The sequence below is a fragment of the Scyliorhinus torazame genome, chromosome 2, assembly GCF_047496885.1.
Source record: "Scyliorhinus torazame isolate Kashiwa2021f chromosome 2, sScyTor2.1, whole genome shotgun sequence".
Lineage (NCBI taxonomy): Eukaryota > Metazoa > Chordata > Chondrichthyes > Carcharhiniformes > Scyliorhinidae > Scyliorhinus > Scyliorhinus torazame.
In genome coordinates this window covers 99,308,384-99,325,989 of record NC_092708.1, presented here as the reverse complement: position 1 = coordinate 99,325,989, position 17,606 = coordinate 99,308,384, and the positions used below count along the sequence as shown (strand labels likewise).

The 17,606-nt window shown below is 44.8% G+C and overlaps 1 protein-coding gene across 8 annotated transcripts in view; it reads right to left on the bottom strand.

Annotated features, from left to right (window-relative positions):
- baz2ba (bromodomain adjacent to zinc finger domain, 2Ba) overlaps positions 1-17,606 on the bottom strand; it is a 603,362-nt gene that overhangs the window by 132,430 nt on the left and 453,326 nt on the right. For 5 of the 8 annotated variants that reach the window (XM_072474620.1, XM_072474629.1, XM_072474644.1 and 2 more), the window contains 3 exons: positions 2,698-2,763; positions 2,224-2,268; positions 1,936-1,962 (listed from right to left, as the gene is read on the bottom strand). In XM_072474620.1, coding sequence (XP_072330721.1) covers positions 1,936-1,962; positions 2,224-2,268; positions 2,698-2,763 — 138 coding nt within the window. The remainder of the gene's footprint in view (positions 1-1,935; positions 1,963-2,223; positions 2,269-2,697; positions 2,764-17,606) is intronic. The other 3 variants (XM_072474664.1, XM_072474673.1, XM_072474679.1) reach the window with 2 other exon arrangements.

Below are 17,606 nucleotides of genomic sequence, written 5' to 3'. Positions count from 1 at the left end.
CAGATGTAAAGACAGTGTAAAACGGAAGCGTATGCTTTAAGTTATGTACATAGTTCTTGGAAAAGCAGAGCAAACCAGTGCGATGCTTCTCCATAGCTGTCAGGTATAAAGCGCAATGGTCGGCTTCAACAGGCTAATTACCTTACATCTGCTTCAGACGCAAAATATTTAGTAAAAGGCCAATTAGTATAAATAACTTGTAATTTGCCAATTTTGTAACATTTATTACCTGCATATCTAAGGTTTAAATGCAAGATTAGAATTAGCATTCCAGAACATCAACTAGAGGAAAAATATTGAGCTATCCCACATAAATTTTATTCAGGAAGAATTTACCATTTTAGCAGGTTATGCTCAGATTCCAGCAAACAAAATTATTTATTTTACTAATCTCTTTACTAAACTGTATCAGAAATCTTACTTAGAATACAAGCTTTTTCATGGAGTGGAGCAGTGGGGTCACTGGAAGGTGATTCTACGCCACTCGTGTTTTTTATAGAAATATGCATAGAAAATAGAAGCAGGAGGAGGCTATTCGCCCCTTCAAGCCTGCTCCGCCATTCATTATGATCAGCCATGATCATCAAGTTCAATCCCCTGATCCCGCCTTCCCCCATATCCCTTTAGCCCCAAGAGCTATATCCAATTCCTTCTTGAAATTACATAATGTTTTCACCTCAAGTATTTCTTTCACTCCCTCTCTCTTTACTTTTAGTTCTTCCCTTATCAATTCACAACCTTTATAATACATGAAGAATTTTAGAAGTTCTATTACACATTTTTGCATGTCCACATTTATGATGGAAACTGCCTTTGTAAAGTTGTGTAACCACAGTTTTTCATCTCGCAGTTCCTGTACTGCAGACAAACTCCTAAGCCCTGACCAACTCTAGGTTTTAAGTTATTCAAATTGTTTGCTATTTAACTGTAAATAACAGTACATCATAGAAAAGCATATTTTAAATAATCTTACATTGGCATGCTCTGCTCTAATTATCCCACTCCCTTTAAACCCCATTTACCTAAATACTATACTTGGTCTTGCCCATGTGCAATGCCACGGTAATAAAAGAGATAGGGAATTCTCCATGAATTAGCTATGTCACAATGCAGGTAATCTGCACAGAAACAGGTGCTTCTTAGCACTTTTGATTTATGTTTTAGATTTGCTGGTTAGAAGAAGCCAACATCATTCTAAGTTCCGGTTTCCTCCCACAAGTCCTGAAGGACTGCTTGTTAGGTGAATTGGACATTCTAAATTCTCCCTCTGTGTATCCGAACAGGTGCCAGAGTGTGGCGACTAGGGGCTTTTCACAGTAACTTCATTGCAGAGTTAATGTAAACCTACTTGTGACAATAATAAAGATTATTATTATTAAATTCACTGATGTAATATCATGTTCACTCCAGTAATACTATGAAAAGAAATAGTGGATTGTACGCAATATTTACCAAACGTAATGACACGTAGATGTCTTTGTCAATTTACGAACAGCTAACTGGACCTGAAAGCAACTGTGCTTAACTTTGTGAAATTTGGTTTGCTGGAATGGCATTGTACCGAGATGTAAATAATAAAGTAATAGAATGTGGGGCAAGGAAATGAATTGAGCTAAAAATCAAACATGTAATGGTATTCTAACCATTTTAGAGGAAATACATCCAATTTTAGGGCTTACATATTTATCCTTTCTTGTCTCCTGCAAAGAGGTGAAGCTTTCTTTTAGGGAGATAGTTGAACATGGAAGCTAGAGTTCAAAAAGTTTCATTTTCTTTTGAAGTTTTAGCAGATGTATGCAATGCACTGTGCTGTAAAAGCCATGCAGAAGTATGTAGTATGACAGCAGCCAGTGCTACACTTTATGCATTACTATGACAACCATATCACAACCAAATCACGATGCGGTGTTAGATGTACAAAAAACATACCCATACCATATCTAGTCTATGCCTCTCCAACTCCTGGTAGAAAGAGTTGGCACATCATTATGAAACAGTAATCACAAAATGATAAAACCAGTTCATATTATAAGAAAAATTACTTTCCCAAAAACAAAGTAAGGCAACTTAACATGAGGAAAAAATTATGTATAATTACAATGAGGAAAGATATATTTTGCAGTTTGAACAAATATTTACTTCAATATATTCCCCATAGCTAAATAAACGAAACAGTAGAGCAAAAATCCACTAAATAATGTACAATATAGATAATCTACTAACCTGATGCTTAAGGAGAACAGCTTGTTGCCTTCTCAATTCCTTCTCCTTAAAGAGGAATAGAATATATAAATCTTCAATACATCATTTATATACTCAAAATGAACAGTGAAACAAGAGACTAATTGGATGGAGATTACAATTCAATAATATGCCAATCAATGTTCCCTGACTGGCATGAAGTGCAAGATTCTGAAATCAATAAAAGTTAAAAGTAACTTTGTTTTGAATTACCTGTAGAAAGAAACAACCAAACATAAAACATTCCATATTAAACAATAGAATCAAATGGCACGGCACCATAAACAAGGTACTGTCATATCACTTGTCTAAATTATTTCCTCTGTTTTGGTTAAGGTCCCCACATAACTCATTGAACATCATCACGTATCTGAATATTTGTAATACTTAATTAAATAATCTCCCTACACAATTGCCCATTAAAGTTCATTGATCTAGAGATCCATCTAAACTAACCTTCATCCGTTTCTCGGCTTCCAATAATTTTGCATTTGCTGTTTCTTCCTTCTTTTTCCTCTTAGCCTGTGCATGCAAAACAGGTCTGGAGGTCACGCAAAATGCACTACTGAAACCTGAAACAATCTCAAGCTTTTAAGAGTTACATGCTATACAAGACAGCAAAGTGCCAGTGAGCTAGAGTTTCTACAGAACTGCAGCTAGGATTTGTAAATATTTCTAACAACTTAAAAGTGAACACACAAAATATAATGTATATACATATATATATATATATATATATATATATATAAATAAATATAAGAGAGAGAGAGAGAGCGAGATTTAAGGGCTATTCAAGAACTCCCTATATCAGAATCAAAATATTTGCAATAGTATACTACCAAAAGTATGAGAATTCTTAAAACGGTACAGGACTAATACCCACCAACAGAAGGGAATGTGCCATGCAAAATTGTTATTGTGCCCTAAGAAAAGCCTTCTGAGACTATGGAGATAGATGAATATATCTAAAAACGTGTGTAACAATTATTTTTAAAACAACATACTGAACAAATACTTGCATGTTCCCACATTTACGTACTTGACTATCTCAGATATTTTCATTAATAATGTCTATCATGAGAAATTAAAATGCCACATCCAAAAAAATCTACGACTTAAGATTTGAATTAAAAGGGCACAAACACATACTTTCAGGTACAGGCAGGATTAAGAGGATGCTACTGTCACTACACTGAAAAACAGATTTGAGGTTCTGAATGAAGAATAAAAAAAAGTCAATGTCGTGCAGCACTGCTTGCTGGTCTTTGGAATTGTAAAAAAAACTATAATTTCACAATATTGCTTGTTTGATGTGAATGAAAGGTCATCAACTTGAAACACTAACTCTGTCAAATGCCTTTCATTCGTACATAAGGAGCAAGAGGGTAACTAGAGAAAGGATTGGCCCACTCAAGGACAAAAGAGGGAATTTATGTGTGGAGTCAGAGGAAATGGGTGAGATTCCTAATGAGTACTTTGCATCGGTATTCACCAAGGAGAGGGACATGACGGATGTTGAAGCTAGGGATGGATGTTTAAATACTCTAGGTCAAGTCGGCATAAGGAAGGGGGATGTTTTGGGTATTATAAAAGGCATTAAGGTGGACAAGTCCCCAGGTCCGGATGGGATCTATCCCAGGTTACTGAGGGAAGCGAGGGACGAAATAGCTGGGGCCTTAACAGATATCTTTGCAGCATCCTTGAGCACGGGTGAGGTCCCGGAGAACTGGAGAATTGCTAATGTTGTCCCTTTGTTTAAGAAGGGTAGCCGGGATAATCCAGGGTATTATAGACCTGTGAGCTTGACGTCAGTAGGAGGCAAACTGTTGGAGAAGATACTGAGGGATAAGATCTATTCACATTTGGAAGAAAATAGACTTATCAGTGATAGGCAGCATGGTTTTGTGCAGGGAAGGTCATGTCTTACAAACCTAATAGAATTATTTGAGGAAGTGACAAAGTTAATTGATGAGGGAAGGGCTGTAGATGTCATATACATGGACTTCAGTAAGGCGTTTGATAAAGTTTTCCATGGCAGGTTGATGGAAAAAGTGAAGTCGTATGGGGTTCAGGGTGTACTAGCAAGATGGATAAAAAACTGGCTGGGCAACAGGAGACAGAGAGTAGTGGTGGAAGGGAGTGTCTCAAAATGGAGAAAGGTGACTGGTGGTGTTCCACAGGGATCCGTGCTCGGACCACTGTTGTTTGTGATATACATAAATGATCTGGACGAAGGTATAGGTGGTCTGATTAGCAAGTTTGCAGATGATACTAAGATTGGTGGAGTTGCAGATAGTGAGGAGGACCGTCAGAGAATACAGCAAAATATAGATAGATTGGGGAGTTGGGCAGAGAAATGGCAGATGGAGTTCAATCCAGGCAAATGCGAGGTGATGCATTTTGGAAGATCTAATTCAAGAGCGGACTATACGGTCAATGGAAGAGTCCTGGGGAAAATTGATGTACAGAGAGATCTGGGAGTTCAGGTCCATTGTACCCTGAAGGTGGCAACGCAGGTCGATAGAGTGGTCAAGAAGGCATACAGCATGCTTGCCTTCATCAGACAGGGTTTGAGTACAAGAGTCGGCAGGTCATGTTACAGTTGTATAGGATTTTGGTTAGGCCTAATTTGGAATACTGCGTGCAGTTCTGGTCGCCAAATTACCAGAAGGATGTGGATGCTTTAGAGAGGGTGCAGAGGAGGTTCACCAGGATGCTGCCTGGTTTGGAGGGTGTTAGCTATGGAGAAAGGTTGAGTAGATTAGGATTGTTTTCGTTGGAAAGACGGAGGTTGAGGGGGGACCTGATTGAGGTCTACAAAATTATGAGAGGTTATGGACAGGGTGGATAGCAACAAGCTTTTTCCAAGAGTGGGGGTATCAATTACAAGGGGGTCACGATTTCAAGGTGAGGGGGGAAAGTTTAAGGGATATCTGTTATCTGGACAACTGCGAGCTCTTCCGGGACAGGTATGACCTATATAAGGACGGGTTGCATCTAAACCGGAGAGGCATAAATATCCTGGCCGCGAGGTTTGCTAGTGTCACACGGGAGGGTTTAAACTAGTATGGCAAGGGGGTGGGCACGGGAGCAATAGGTCAGAAGGTGAGAGCATTGAGGGAGAACTAGGGAATAGGGACAGTGGGGCTCTGAGGCAGAGCAGACAGGGAGAAGTTGCTGAACACAGCGGGTCTGGTGGCCTGAAGTGCATATGTTTTAATGCAAGAAGTATTACGGGTAAGGCAGATGAACTTAGAGCTTGGATTAGTACTTGGAACTATGATGTTGTTGCCATTACAGAGACCTGGTTGAGGGAAGGGCAGGATTGGCAGCTAAAAGTTCCAGGATTTAGATGTTTCAGGCGGGATAGAGGGAGATGTAAAAGGGGAGGCGGAGTTGCGCTACTGGTTCGGGAGAATATCACAGCTGTACTGCGGGAGGACACCTCAGAGGGCAGTGAGGCTATATGGGTAGAGATCAGGAATAGGAAGGGTGCAGTCACAATGTTGGGGGTTTACTACAGGCCTCCCAACAGCCAGCGGGAGATAGAGGAGCAGATAGGTAGACAGATTTTGGAAAAGAGTAAAAACAACAGGGTTGTGGTGATGGGAGACTTCAACTTCCCCAATATTGACTGGGACTCACTTAGTGCCAGGGGCTTAGACGGGGCAGAGTTTGTAAGGAGCATCCAGGAGGGCTTCTTAAAACAATATGTAGACAGTCCAACTAGGGAAGGGGCGGTATTGGGGAATGAGCCCGGCCAGGTGGTAGATGTTTCAGTAGGGGAGCATTTCGGTAACAGTGACCACAATTCAGTAAGTTTTAAAGTACTGGTGGACAAGGATAAGAGTGGTCCTAGGATGAATGTGCTAAATTGGGGGAAGGCTAATTATAACAATATTAGGCGAAGAACATAGATTGGGGGCGGATGTTTGAGGGCAAATCAACATCTGACATGTGGGAGGCTTTCAAGTGGCAGTTGAAAGGAATTCAGGACCGGCATGTTCCTGTGAGGAAGAAGGATAAATACGGCAATTTTCAGGAACCTTGGATAACGAGAGATATTGTAGGCCTCGTCAAAAAGAAAAAGGAGGAAAAATTTGTCAGGGCTAAAAGGCTGGGAACAGACGAAGCCTGCGTGGAATATAAGGAAAGTAGGAAGGAACTTAAGCAAGGAGTCAGGAGGGCTAGAAGGGGTCACGAAAAGTAATTGGCAAATAGGGTTAAGGAAAATCCCAAGGCTTTTTACACGCACATAAAAAGCAAGAGGGTAGCCAGGGAAAGGGTTGGCCCACTGAAGGATAGGCAAGGGAATCTATGTGTGGAGCCAGAGGAAATGGGCGAGGTACTAAATGAATACTTTGCATCGGTATTCACCAAAGAGAAGAAATTGGTAGATGTTGAGTCTGGAGAAGGGTGTGTAGATAGCCTGGGTCACATTGAGATCCAAAAAGACGAGGTGTTGGGTGTCTTAAAAAATATTAAGGTAGATAAGTCCCCAGGGCCTGATGGGATCTACCCCAGAATACTGAAGGCGGCTGGAGAGGAAATTGCTGAGGCCTTGACAGAAATCTTTGGATCCTCACTGTCTTCAGGGGATGTCCCAGAGGACTGGAGAATAGCCAATGTTGTTCCTCTGTTTAAGAAGGGTAGCACGGATAATCCAGGGAACTACAGGCCGGTGAGCCTTACTTTAGTGGTAGGGAAATTACTGGAGAGAATTCTTCGAGACAGGATCTACTCCCATTTGGAAGCAAATGGACGTATTAGTGAGAGGCAGCATGGTTTTGTGAAGGGGAGGTCGTTTCTCACTAACTTGATCGAGTTTTTCGAGGAGGTCACTAAGATGATTGATGCAGGTAGGGCAGTGGATGTTGTCTATATGGACTTCAGTAAGGCCTTTGACAAGGTCCCTCATGGTAGACTAGTACAAAAGGTGAAGTCACACGGGATCAGGGGTGAGCTGGCAAGGTGGATACAGAACTGGCTAGGTCATAGAAGGCAGAGAGTAGCAATGGAAGGATGCTTTTATAATTGGAGGGCTGTGACCAGTGGTGTTCCACAGGGATCAGTGGTGGGACCTTTGCTCTTTGTAGTATATATAAATGATTTGGAGGAAAATGTAACTGGTCTGATTAGTAAGTTTGCAGACGACACAAAGGTTGGTGGAATTGCGGATAGCGATGAGGACTGTCAGAGGATACAGCAGGATTTAGATTGTTTGGAGACTTGGGCGGAGAGATGGCAGATGGCGTTTAATCCGGACAAATGTGAGGTAATGCATTTTGGAAGGTCTAATGCAGGTAGGGAATATACAGTGAATGGTAGAACCCTCAAGAGTATTGAAAGTCAAAGAGATCTAGGAGTACAGGTCCACAGGTCATTGAAAGGGGCAACACAGGTGGAGAAGGTAGTCAAGAAGGCATACAGCATGCTTGCCTTCATTGGCCGGGGCATTGAGTATAAGAATTGGCAAGTCGTGTTGCAGCTGTATAGAACCTTAGTTAGGCCACACTTGGAGTATAGTGTTCAATTCTGGTCGCCACACTACCAGAAGGATGTGGAGGCTTTAGAGAGGGTGCAGAAGAGATTGACCAGAATGTTGCCTGGTATGGAGGGCATTAGCTATGAGGAGCGGTTGAATAAACTTGGTTTGTTCTCACTGGAACGAAGGAGGTTGAGGGGAGACCTGATAGAGGTCTACAAAATTATGAGGGGCATAGACAGAGTGGATAGTCAGAGGCTTTTCCCCAGGGTAGAGGGGTCAATTACTAGGGGGCATAGGTTTAAGGTGAGAGGGGCAAGGTTTAGAGTAGATGTATGAGGCAAGTTTTTTTACACAGAGGGTAGTGGGTGCCTGGAACTCGCTACCGGAGGAGGTGGTGGAAGCAGGGACGATAGTGACATTTAAGGGGCATCTTGACAAATACATGAATAGGATGGGAATAGACGGATACGGACCCAGGAAGTGTAGAAGATTGTAGTTTAGTCGGGCAGCATGGTCGGCACGGGCTTGGAGGGCCGAAGGGCCTGTTCCTGTGCTGTACATTTCTTTGTTCTTTGTTCTTTTGTTGAGATGTGCGTGGAAAGTTTTTTACGCAGAGGGTGGTGGGTGCCTGGAATGCTTTGCCAGCGGAGGTTGTGGAGGCGGGCACGATAGCATCATTCAAGATGCATCTAGACAGATATAAGAACGGGCAGGGAACAGAGGGAAGTAGATCCTTGGAAAATAGGCGACAGGTTTAGATAAAGGATCTAGATCGGCGCAGGCTGGGAGGGCCGAAGGGCCTGTTCCTGTGCTGTAATTTTCTTTGTTCTTGTCACTCTCTTCACAGAGACTGCCAGGTATGCTGATTATTTCTAACACTTTGTTTTTATTATAGTCCCTACTTATCACATCCAGACGCTAACCAAATCCTTTTGTCAATGTATTGCCACCAGAATGAAAGGACCTGCAAGAGTCACCAGGGTTTCCTAAACTGTCAAGGGTCACAGAAAGATCATCGGGAGTCGCAAGTTCTGAAGCAGCAATGACGACTGTCGAGTGGATTATCTAGTTGCACAGAATTGTAGAATTTACAGTGCAGAAGGAGGCCATTCGGCCCATTGAGTCTGCACAGCCCTTGGAAAGAGCACTCTACCTAAGCCCACACCTCCACACTATCCCCACACCTCCACCTTATCCCCGTAACCCCACCTAAGTTTTTTTTGGACATTAAGGGCAATTTAGCATAGCCAATCCATCCACCCCTGCACATCTTTGGACTGTGGGAGGAAACCGGAGCACCCGGAGGAAACCCACACAGATACGGGAAGAACGTGCAGACTCCGCACAGACGGTGACCCAAGCTGGGAATCTAACCTGGGACCCTGATGCTGTGAAGCCATAGTGCTAACCACTGTGCTACCGTGCTGCCCACTTGAAGCGGCACTGAGGCTTTATTCCATGCACAATTCTTTGCTCTAAGGCCAGAGAGTCTTTAGATCAATAACTGAAAAAGACCCTTGGCTCCCATTCAACAATCTCCAAACCCTTGCTTTTAATCTGGGTTTGCAACAATCTTCAAGCATCAAAATGGGATCACGACATGAAAACTTTTGGGACGCTGGAATGATCACCAAAATAATGCCAGCTACACCATCATCTATCTATGAAGAACTGATTATCTTTCTTCCACTAAAAGTTTAAGAACCAGAATTTTCAGCACTATCAGCGAACATCAGAATTTAAACCTCTGTTCACCCCAACCTCCAGTCTCATAGAACATAGATAGAACATAGAAAAATACAACACAGAACAGGCCCTATGGCCCACGATGTTGTGCCAAACCTGTGCCCTAGATTAATCATAGATCATCATAGAATGTACAGTGCAGGAGGCCATTCGGCCCGTCGAGTCTGCAGCAGCTCTTGGAAAGAAGACCCTACCCAAGGTCAACACCTCCACCCTATCCCCATAACCCAGTAACCCCACCCAACACTAAGGGCAATTTTGGACACTAAGGGCAATTTATCATGGCCAATCCACCTAACCTGCACACCTTTGGACTGTGGGACGAAACCGCAGCACCCGGAGGAAACCCCCGCACACATAGAACATAGAAAATACAGCACAGAACAGGCCCTACGGCCCACGATGTTGTGCCGAACCTTTGTCCTAGATTAATCATAGATTATCATTGAATTTACAGTGCAGAAGGAGGCCATTCGGCCCTTTGAGTCTGCACCGGCTCTTGGAAAGAGCACCCTACCCAAACTCAATACCTCCACCCAACACCAAGGGCAATTTGGACATTAAGGGCAATTTATCATTGGCCAATTCACCTAACCCGCACATCTTTGGACTGTGGGAGGAAACCGGAGCACCCGGAAGAAACCCACGCAGACACGGGGAAGATATGCAGACTCCGCACAGACAGTGACCCAAGCCGGAATCGAACCTGGGACCCTGGAGCTGTGAAGCAATTGTGCTATCCACAATGCTACCGTGCTGCCCTTAAGAACAAATAAATCTACACTATATCATTTTACCGTAATCCATGTACCTATCCAATAGCTGCTTGAAGGTCCCTAATGTTTCCGACTCAACTACTTCCACAGGCAGTGCATTCCATGCCCCCACTACTCTCTGGGTAAAGAACCTACCTCTGACATCCCCCCTATATCTTTCACCATTCACCTTAAATTTATGTCCCCTTGTAATGGTTTGTTCCACACGGGGAAAAAGTCTCTGACTGTCTACTCTATCTATTCCCCTGATCATCTTATAAACCTCTATCAAGTCGCCCCTCATCCTTCTCCGTTCTAATGAGAAAAGGCCTAGCACCCTCAACCTTTCCTCGTAAGACCTACTCTCCATTCCAGGCAACATCCTGGTAAATCTCCTTTGCACCTTTTCCAAAGCTTCCACATCCTTCCTAAAATGAGGCGACCAGAACTGTACACAGTACTCCAAATGTGGCCGTACCAAGGTTTTGTACAGCTGCATCATCACCGCACGGCTCTTAAATTCAATCCCTCTGTTAATGAACGCTAGCACACCATAGGCCTTCTTCACAGCTCTATCCACTTGAGTGGCAACTTTCAAAGATGTATGAACATAGACCCCAAGATCTCTCTGCTCCTCCACATTGCCAAGAACCCTACCGTTAACCCTGTATTCCGCATTCATATTTGTCCTTCCAAAATAGACAACCTCACACTTTTCAGGGTTGAACTCCATTTGCCACTTCTCAGCCCAGCTCTGCATCCTACCACGACTTCTGGCTGCTCCCTCTCCCCCTTAAGGATCCTTAAGACACGATCCGAGATATCCCTGGCCCTGGCACCCGGGAGGCAACATACCTTCCGGGAGTCTCGCTCGCGACCACAGAATCTCCTATCTATTCCCCTAACCATTGAATCCCCTATTACTATCGCTTTTCTATTCTCCCCCCTTCCCTTCTGAGCCCCAGAGCCAGACTCAGTGCCAGAGACCTGGCCGCTAGGGCCTTCTCCTGGTAGGTCATCCCCCCCAACAGCATCCAAAATGGTATACTTGTTTTGAAGGGGAACGGCCACGAGGGATCCCTGCACTGTCTGCCTGTTTGTTTTCTTTCCCCCGACTGTAACCCAGCTACTCGTCCTGTACCTTGGGTGTGGTTACCTCCATGTAACTCTTCTCTATAACCCCCTCTGCCTCCCGGATGATCCGAAGTTCATCCAGCTCCAGCTCCAGTTCCCTAACACGGTCTCTGAGGAGCTGGAGTTGGGTGCACTTCCCGCAGGTATAGTCAGCGGGGACACCAGTGGTATCCCTCACCACCCACATCCTCTAGGAGGAGCAAGCAACTGGCCTAGCCTCCATCCCCTCTTACCTTACAGAATATAGCTGCCCTGTGGACCAACTGGACCTCCACCCTCCGACTCTGCTCCCAGTCAGCTGCACTCTCTGTAAACTCCAGGCTCCCTTCTCGCTTTTTGAGGAAATGTAGGAAACAAAATGAAAGGAGCACCTTACTCCCTCCTCACCTAACTCCCTCAGTCACCAAACTCTCACTATAGCACTCAAATGCACAAAATTCAGCACTCCCTTCAGTCACCAAACTCTCACTATAGCACTCAAATGCACCAAATGCAGCACTCCCTCAGTCACCAAACTCTCTCTATAGCACTCAAATGCACCAAATTCAGCACTCCCTCAGTCGCCAAACTCTCACTATAGCACTCAAATGCACCAAATTCAGCACTCAGTGCAAACAAAGTCTGCACTGTAGGTGGATCACTTTTATACTGTGAATCTAGCCTCTGAAAACTGGCCTAATCCAATTAACTAATTAACAAGCTCCAGCTGCAAGTACCTACAAGTAGAACCTTTGTTTAAAGTTGATTGAAAATTCACCTTCTTCTAAACCAAACAGCAACTTTTAAGTTAATTAACTAAATAAATGAAAGACTAGACTTTAGATAAAAATGAACCCTTATACTCCCTCAGTCACCAAACTCTCACTATAGCACTCAAATGCACCAAATTCAGCACTCAGTGCTGTACCTTCATCCAGATGTCTCGTAGTCATACCAGAATTGTCCAGAAAAATAATTAAAATACACTGCAGAAAACATATATTAGAACCATCACAGCCAATATCCAAAACACATCCAAGATACAGAAACACAATAGAAAATGGAACAGTAGGTAATTGAATATTTCAATAAAAACAAAAAAGATTAACCAATTTTCCAGGTTATCCTCCTTTCATTTCAAAAATAAAATTGTAAAAACGAAGCATTTTTCTTATTTTGCAATCCATGTTCATGGCTTATCGTCAGGCTGGCACAAAATGGCACCACTCTTTTTGAAACAATGGGTGACATTTTCAGGGAAAATTGACAAAGAGTCACTTTCGGTGAGAAAATCAGTGTGATTCTTGCCAGCCCCAATGGTGCAATCCGTATTGCAATTTTCAGGTACTTAGAAAAAGCCTTTTTCCCTCCACGTGAAAAATGCACGTGGATTCACCTGACTCAGGGGTCATCCGAGCACATCAATTAAGGGGTGCTGCATTTAAACAGCTCCACAGCACTTACTCTCATTCAAACCAGGAGGATGGTAGCAAGGAGAACAGCTCCTCGATTTATGGAATGTGCCCTCACCCATATGCTGGATGCCAAGGAGGAGAGGCAGGCTACAATATACCCTCAGGCTGGCAGGATGCCCTCTAGCAAGGTGACAAATCCAGGCTGGGTGACTGTCGCAGCACGGGTCAGTGCCAGCAGCTTGACCAAGAGTATGGGTGTCTCCAATCAACCAGTGTACGTGTTCTTTGCACCCCACACTTCAGTCACCCCCCCCGGAATGTCACCTCAATAACACATGCCGCCATCTCACAGGGTCCCAGCACCCGACATTCAACAAGTATCCTCAAACACCCCTCACACTCATCAGAACCCCTCCCTGCTTACGAACAGTGCCCACACATGTCAGATGACATCGGCATCTGACCCACAGGCACCCAGCTCACATCATCGCCATTTATGTTACTGCAGGCGAGGTTTGCCCAAAACTGTCACAAGAGAGAGAAGACGGGGGTATTTGGGCGGGTGGGGGAGTTTTTTTCCCCCAGGGGTACTTGTAAAAAGCATATGGGAGGGTTAATATGTGGGGGAGAAACCCATTGTATAAGTTCTGTATTATGTTTGATTGATATGTTTATGTCTTGCTCTGTTCTTTTCTCTTTTTCTTTTCAGTTACGGGGGGGTGGGGGTTTAATTGGTTGAAAATTTTTGTTGGAAAAACTTTGAATAAACATATTTTTAAAAAAAGAGAGAGAGAGAAGAGGGGTAGTGAGATGCCCGAGCTGAGGATCCTGAGAGCCATGGAGCTGGCGGGGAGTAGCAGGAGCGGACCTGTGCTGAGAATGAGGAGGGCTTGTGAAAGAAGTGAGGAGCCACTGTACCTTCATCCAGATGACCAGTTACAAATGAGTTGTGTAGTCCAAACATTTGACCAGGCCACATACCACGTTGCTTGCCTTGTAGGGACATCACCTGAAGAACCTGACCAATCTACCAGCTTTGTCCCACTACCCACCCTTGATATCACCTCAGAAGAGATCTGAGAGGAGGGAACCTATTGAAAGGCCGATAAATCTCCAGGGCCTGATAATGTACATCCCAGAGTACTTAAGGAAGTGGCCCAAGAACTAGTGGATGCATTGGTGGTCATCTTCCAAGATTCTATAGACTATGAAACAGTTCCTACAGATGAGAGGGCAGCTAATGTAACCTCACTATTTAAAAAGGGGAGTACAGAGAAAACAGGGAATTATAGACCAGTAAGCCTGACATCCGTAGTGGGGAAAATTCTAAAATCCATTATCAAAGATTTTATAGCAGAGAACTTGGAAAACAGTGGCTGTATCAGACAGAGTCAGCATGGATTTTGGAAAGGGAAATCATGCTTGACAAATCTAATGGAATTCATCGAGGATGTAACTAGTAGAGATGATGAGGGAGTGCTAGTGGATGTAGTTTATATGGACTTTCAAAAGGTATTCAACAGCCTCACATAAAAGATTAACTTATAAAATTAAAGCGCATGGGATTGGGGGGGTAGTGTATTGAGATGGATAGAATGGATAGATGGATAGAGTTGGCAGACAGGAAACAAAGAGTCAGAATTAACAGGTCTTTTTCAAATTGACAGGCAGTGACTAATGAGGGACCGCAGAGATCGGTGCTAGGACCCCAGCTATTCACAATATAATAATTTAGATGAGGGAACAAAATGTCATACCTTTAAATTTGTAGATGACACCAAGTTGGGTTGGAGGGTGAGCTGTGATCCTTCAGTGTAATTTGGACAAGCTGAGTGAGTGGGCAAATGAATGGCAGATGGAGTATAATTTGGATCAATGTGAGGTTATCCACTTGGGTAGCAAAAACAAGAAGGCAGACTATTATCTGACCGGCCATAAATTAGGAGACGGGAACGTGCAACGTTCTCGTACACGAGTCTCTGAAGGTAAGCATGCAGGTGCAGAAGTCGAGTAAGAAGTCAAATGGTATGCTGGCCTTCATTGCGAGAGGATTCGAGTACAAGGAGCAGGGGTGTCTTGCTACAATTATACAGGGCCTTGGCGAGGCTACACCTGGAATATTGTGTGCAGTTTTGGTCTCCTTATCTGAGGAAGGATGATCTAGCTATAGAGGGAGTGCAGCGAAGGTTTACCAGACTGATTCCTAGATGGCAGGACTGACATACGAGAAGAGATTGAATAGGCTAGGATTGTATTCGCTGGAGTTCAGAAGAATAAGGGGGGATCTCGTAGAAACCTATAAAATTCTCACAGGACTGGACAGGGTAGATGCATAATGGATGTTCCCGATGGTGGGGATGTCAGAACTAGGGGTCACAGTCTGAGGATATGGGATAGACCGTTTAGGTCAGAGATGAGGAAAAATTTCTTCACCTAGAGAGTGGCCAGCCTGTGGAATGCACTACCACAGGAAGTAGTTGAGACCAAAACATTGTATGTTTTCTAGAAGCCGTTAGATAAAGCACTTGGGGTGAAGGTGCTATTGTGGGAAGCCAGGTGCCGTGCCTCTGTACACGTTCATCCCTGAGCTGCTGCAGATACAAAGGCAGAGCCGGGAATAACAGGAGGGGTTGTCAGCCACACTCCTGAGACTGCAAGGCCGAATGGAGGAGTCCCAAGCCTTTTGTCACAGGAGATGGCATTGGCAATGCGTGGCACCAAGGCCAAGGGTGGTGTCCGCATTGGAAATCTTGGGGCAAGAGGTCAGATCCATGATGGGAGAACTCCAAAGCGTGGCTCAGTCCCTGAGGACCATGGCTGTGGGGGTTCAACTGCATAGTGCAGACAATCGCAGGACTCCAGGGCTGGCAGTGTCAGATGATGTTCAGGCTTCTGGAGCTTTCTCCAGCTGCCTCTCCGTCCCATAATTAACCCAAGGGCTCATGATTTGATTTGATTTGATTTATTGTCACATGTACCGAAGTGCAGTGAAAAGCATTTTTCTGCGGCCAAGGGAACGTACACAGTACGTACATAGTTGACAAAAGGAATTGACAAATGGTACATCGACAAACAGTGATTGGTTACAGTGCGGAACAAGGGCCCAAACAAACAAATACATGATCAAGAGCAGCATAGGGCTTCGTGAATTGTGTTCTTACAGGGAACAGATCAGTCCGAGGGAGAGTAGTTGAGGAGTCTTGTAGCTGTGGGGAAGAAGCTGTTCCTACGTCTGGATGTGCGGGTCTTCAGACTTCTGTACCTTCTGCCTGATGGAAGGGTCTGGAAGAAAGAAAAGCCTGGGTGGGAGGGGTCTCTGATAATGCTGTCTGCCTTCCTGAGGCAGCGGGAGGTGTATACAGAATCAATGGGAGGGTGGCAAGCTTGTGTGATGCGTTGGGCATCCCAACTCTCTGTGCACCCAGAGGGAGAAGGATCCACTGGAATACATCCCAGGCCCTTCAATCATGAGCTTCGGGGAGAGACCAGCCAATCTGAATTCCCCCTTCCGAAGACTGGCGCAATTCTGGCACAACGACAACAGGATGACACGGCAACACCAGCGTCACCCGAATGTAGGTCGGAGCTCTCCAGAGGACGTCTACTAAGGGCATCGCAAGTAATAGGGTGTGGAAGGCAGGAGGCCGCCTCCACCTCTGATGTGAATCCTGGGAACACATCCAGACGTAGTGAGAGGGTAGTCAAAGGAATTGTAGGGGGCACAGCGTGGGTATGCATGTAGGCAGGTACAGGTAGATTGGGTGGGGGGGGGGGGGGGGGGGGGAATCAACATTTGTTAAATCTGCACTTCACTGAATTACATATTGCTGTTCTTCACCACCGTAATGCCTCACATTCTGGAATCCTCCTCCCAATGGCACAGCGCTTCTCCCCATCGGGACACAGTTTTCTCACAGGCCCTCTACGCCTGCCAAACGATTAGGCCCACTCAGCGCAAATATTTACTTTACACTGATAGGTGTTTGGACAAGATTCAGTGAATCCCTGACGCTCGCCACTAATCCACCTATCACTCAAGACACGAACCATCAAATCAGCTTGTTGGCAGTCGACAGCAGACAAGGGTCAGACATACCCAGTAGCTGAGGAGCATCACAGATGATCGCTGCTAGTCATCATCACCCTCCTGCGCTGACCAGATACTCAGCATCCTCTCCCTCGATTCCCTCATGAACCTGACACTCCTCAAGATCTTCCTCAGGAAGGTCGTCATGGCTGCAGAGTAAAGTTGCGTAGGGCACAACAGACCACCACAGTGCGGTAGAGCCTCTGTGAGCTGTCCTGGAGGACCCCAGCAGAACCACATCTTTAGGAGGCCGATGAACCGCACTATTACAGATCAGGTAGCACCTTAAGCATTGCTGTACCAGGCCTCTGCTGTAGTCTCTGGCCTCTGAACTGGCGTCATCAGCCAAGATCTCCGGGAATATCCCTTGTCCCCCTACAAGCATTCCTTACAGCCTGGGGGTGACCCTCAAAAATACCAGGCATCTGCACTTTGCCGAGGATGTAACTATCATGCACGCTCCCTGGAAAATAGGCATGAATCGTGTGTGGTGGTCACACACCAGTTGGACATTGAGGGAGTGAAATCCCATCCTGTTTATGAAATGGACTACTCACTGGTGCCAAGGACCGCGAAGAGCAATATAGGTGCAGCCTATTGCATCTGTGGCAAACCATAGCTCATAGCCCCCTCATCTTTCTGGGCCTGGTCCAGTTCAAAATGAACAATATCCAAAGCCATAGCAAAGAGTACATCCGTGACACCATAGCATAAATGTTGAGGGCCGCCGTGACCTTTACAGCCACGGGGAGCGGGTGTCC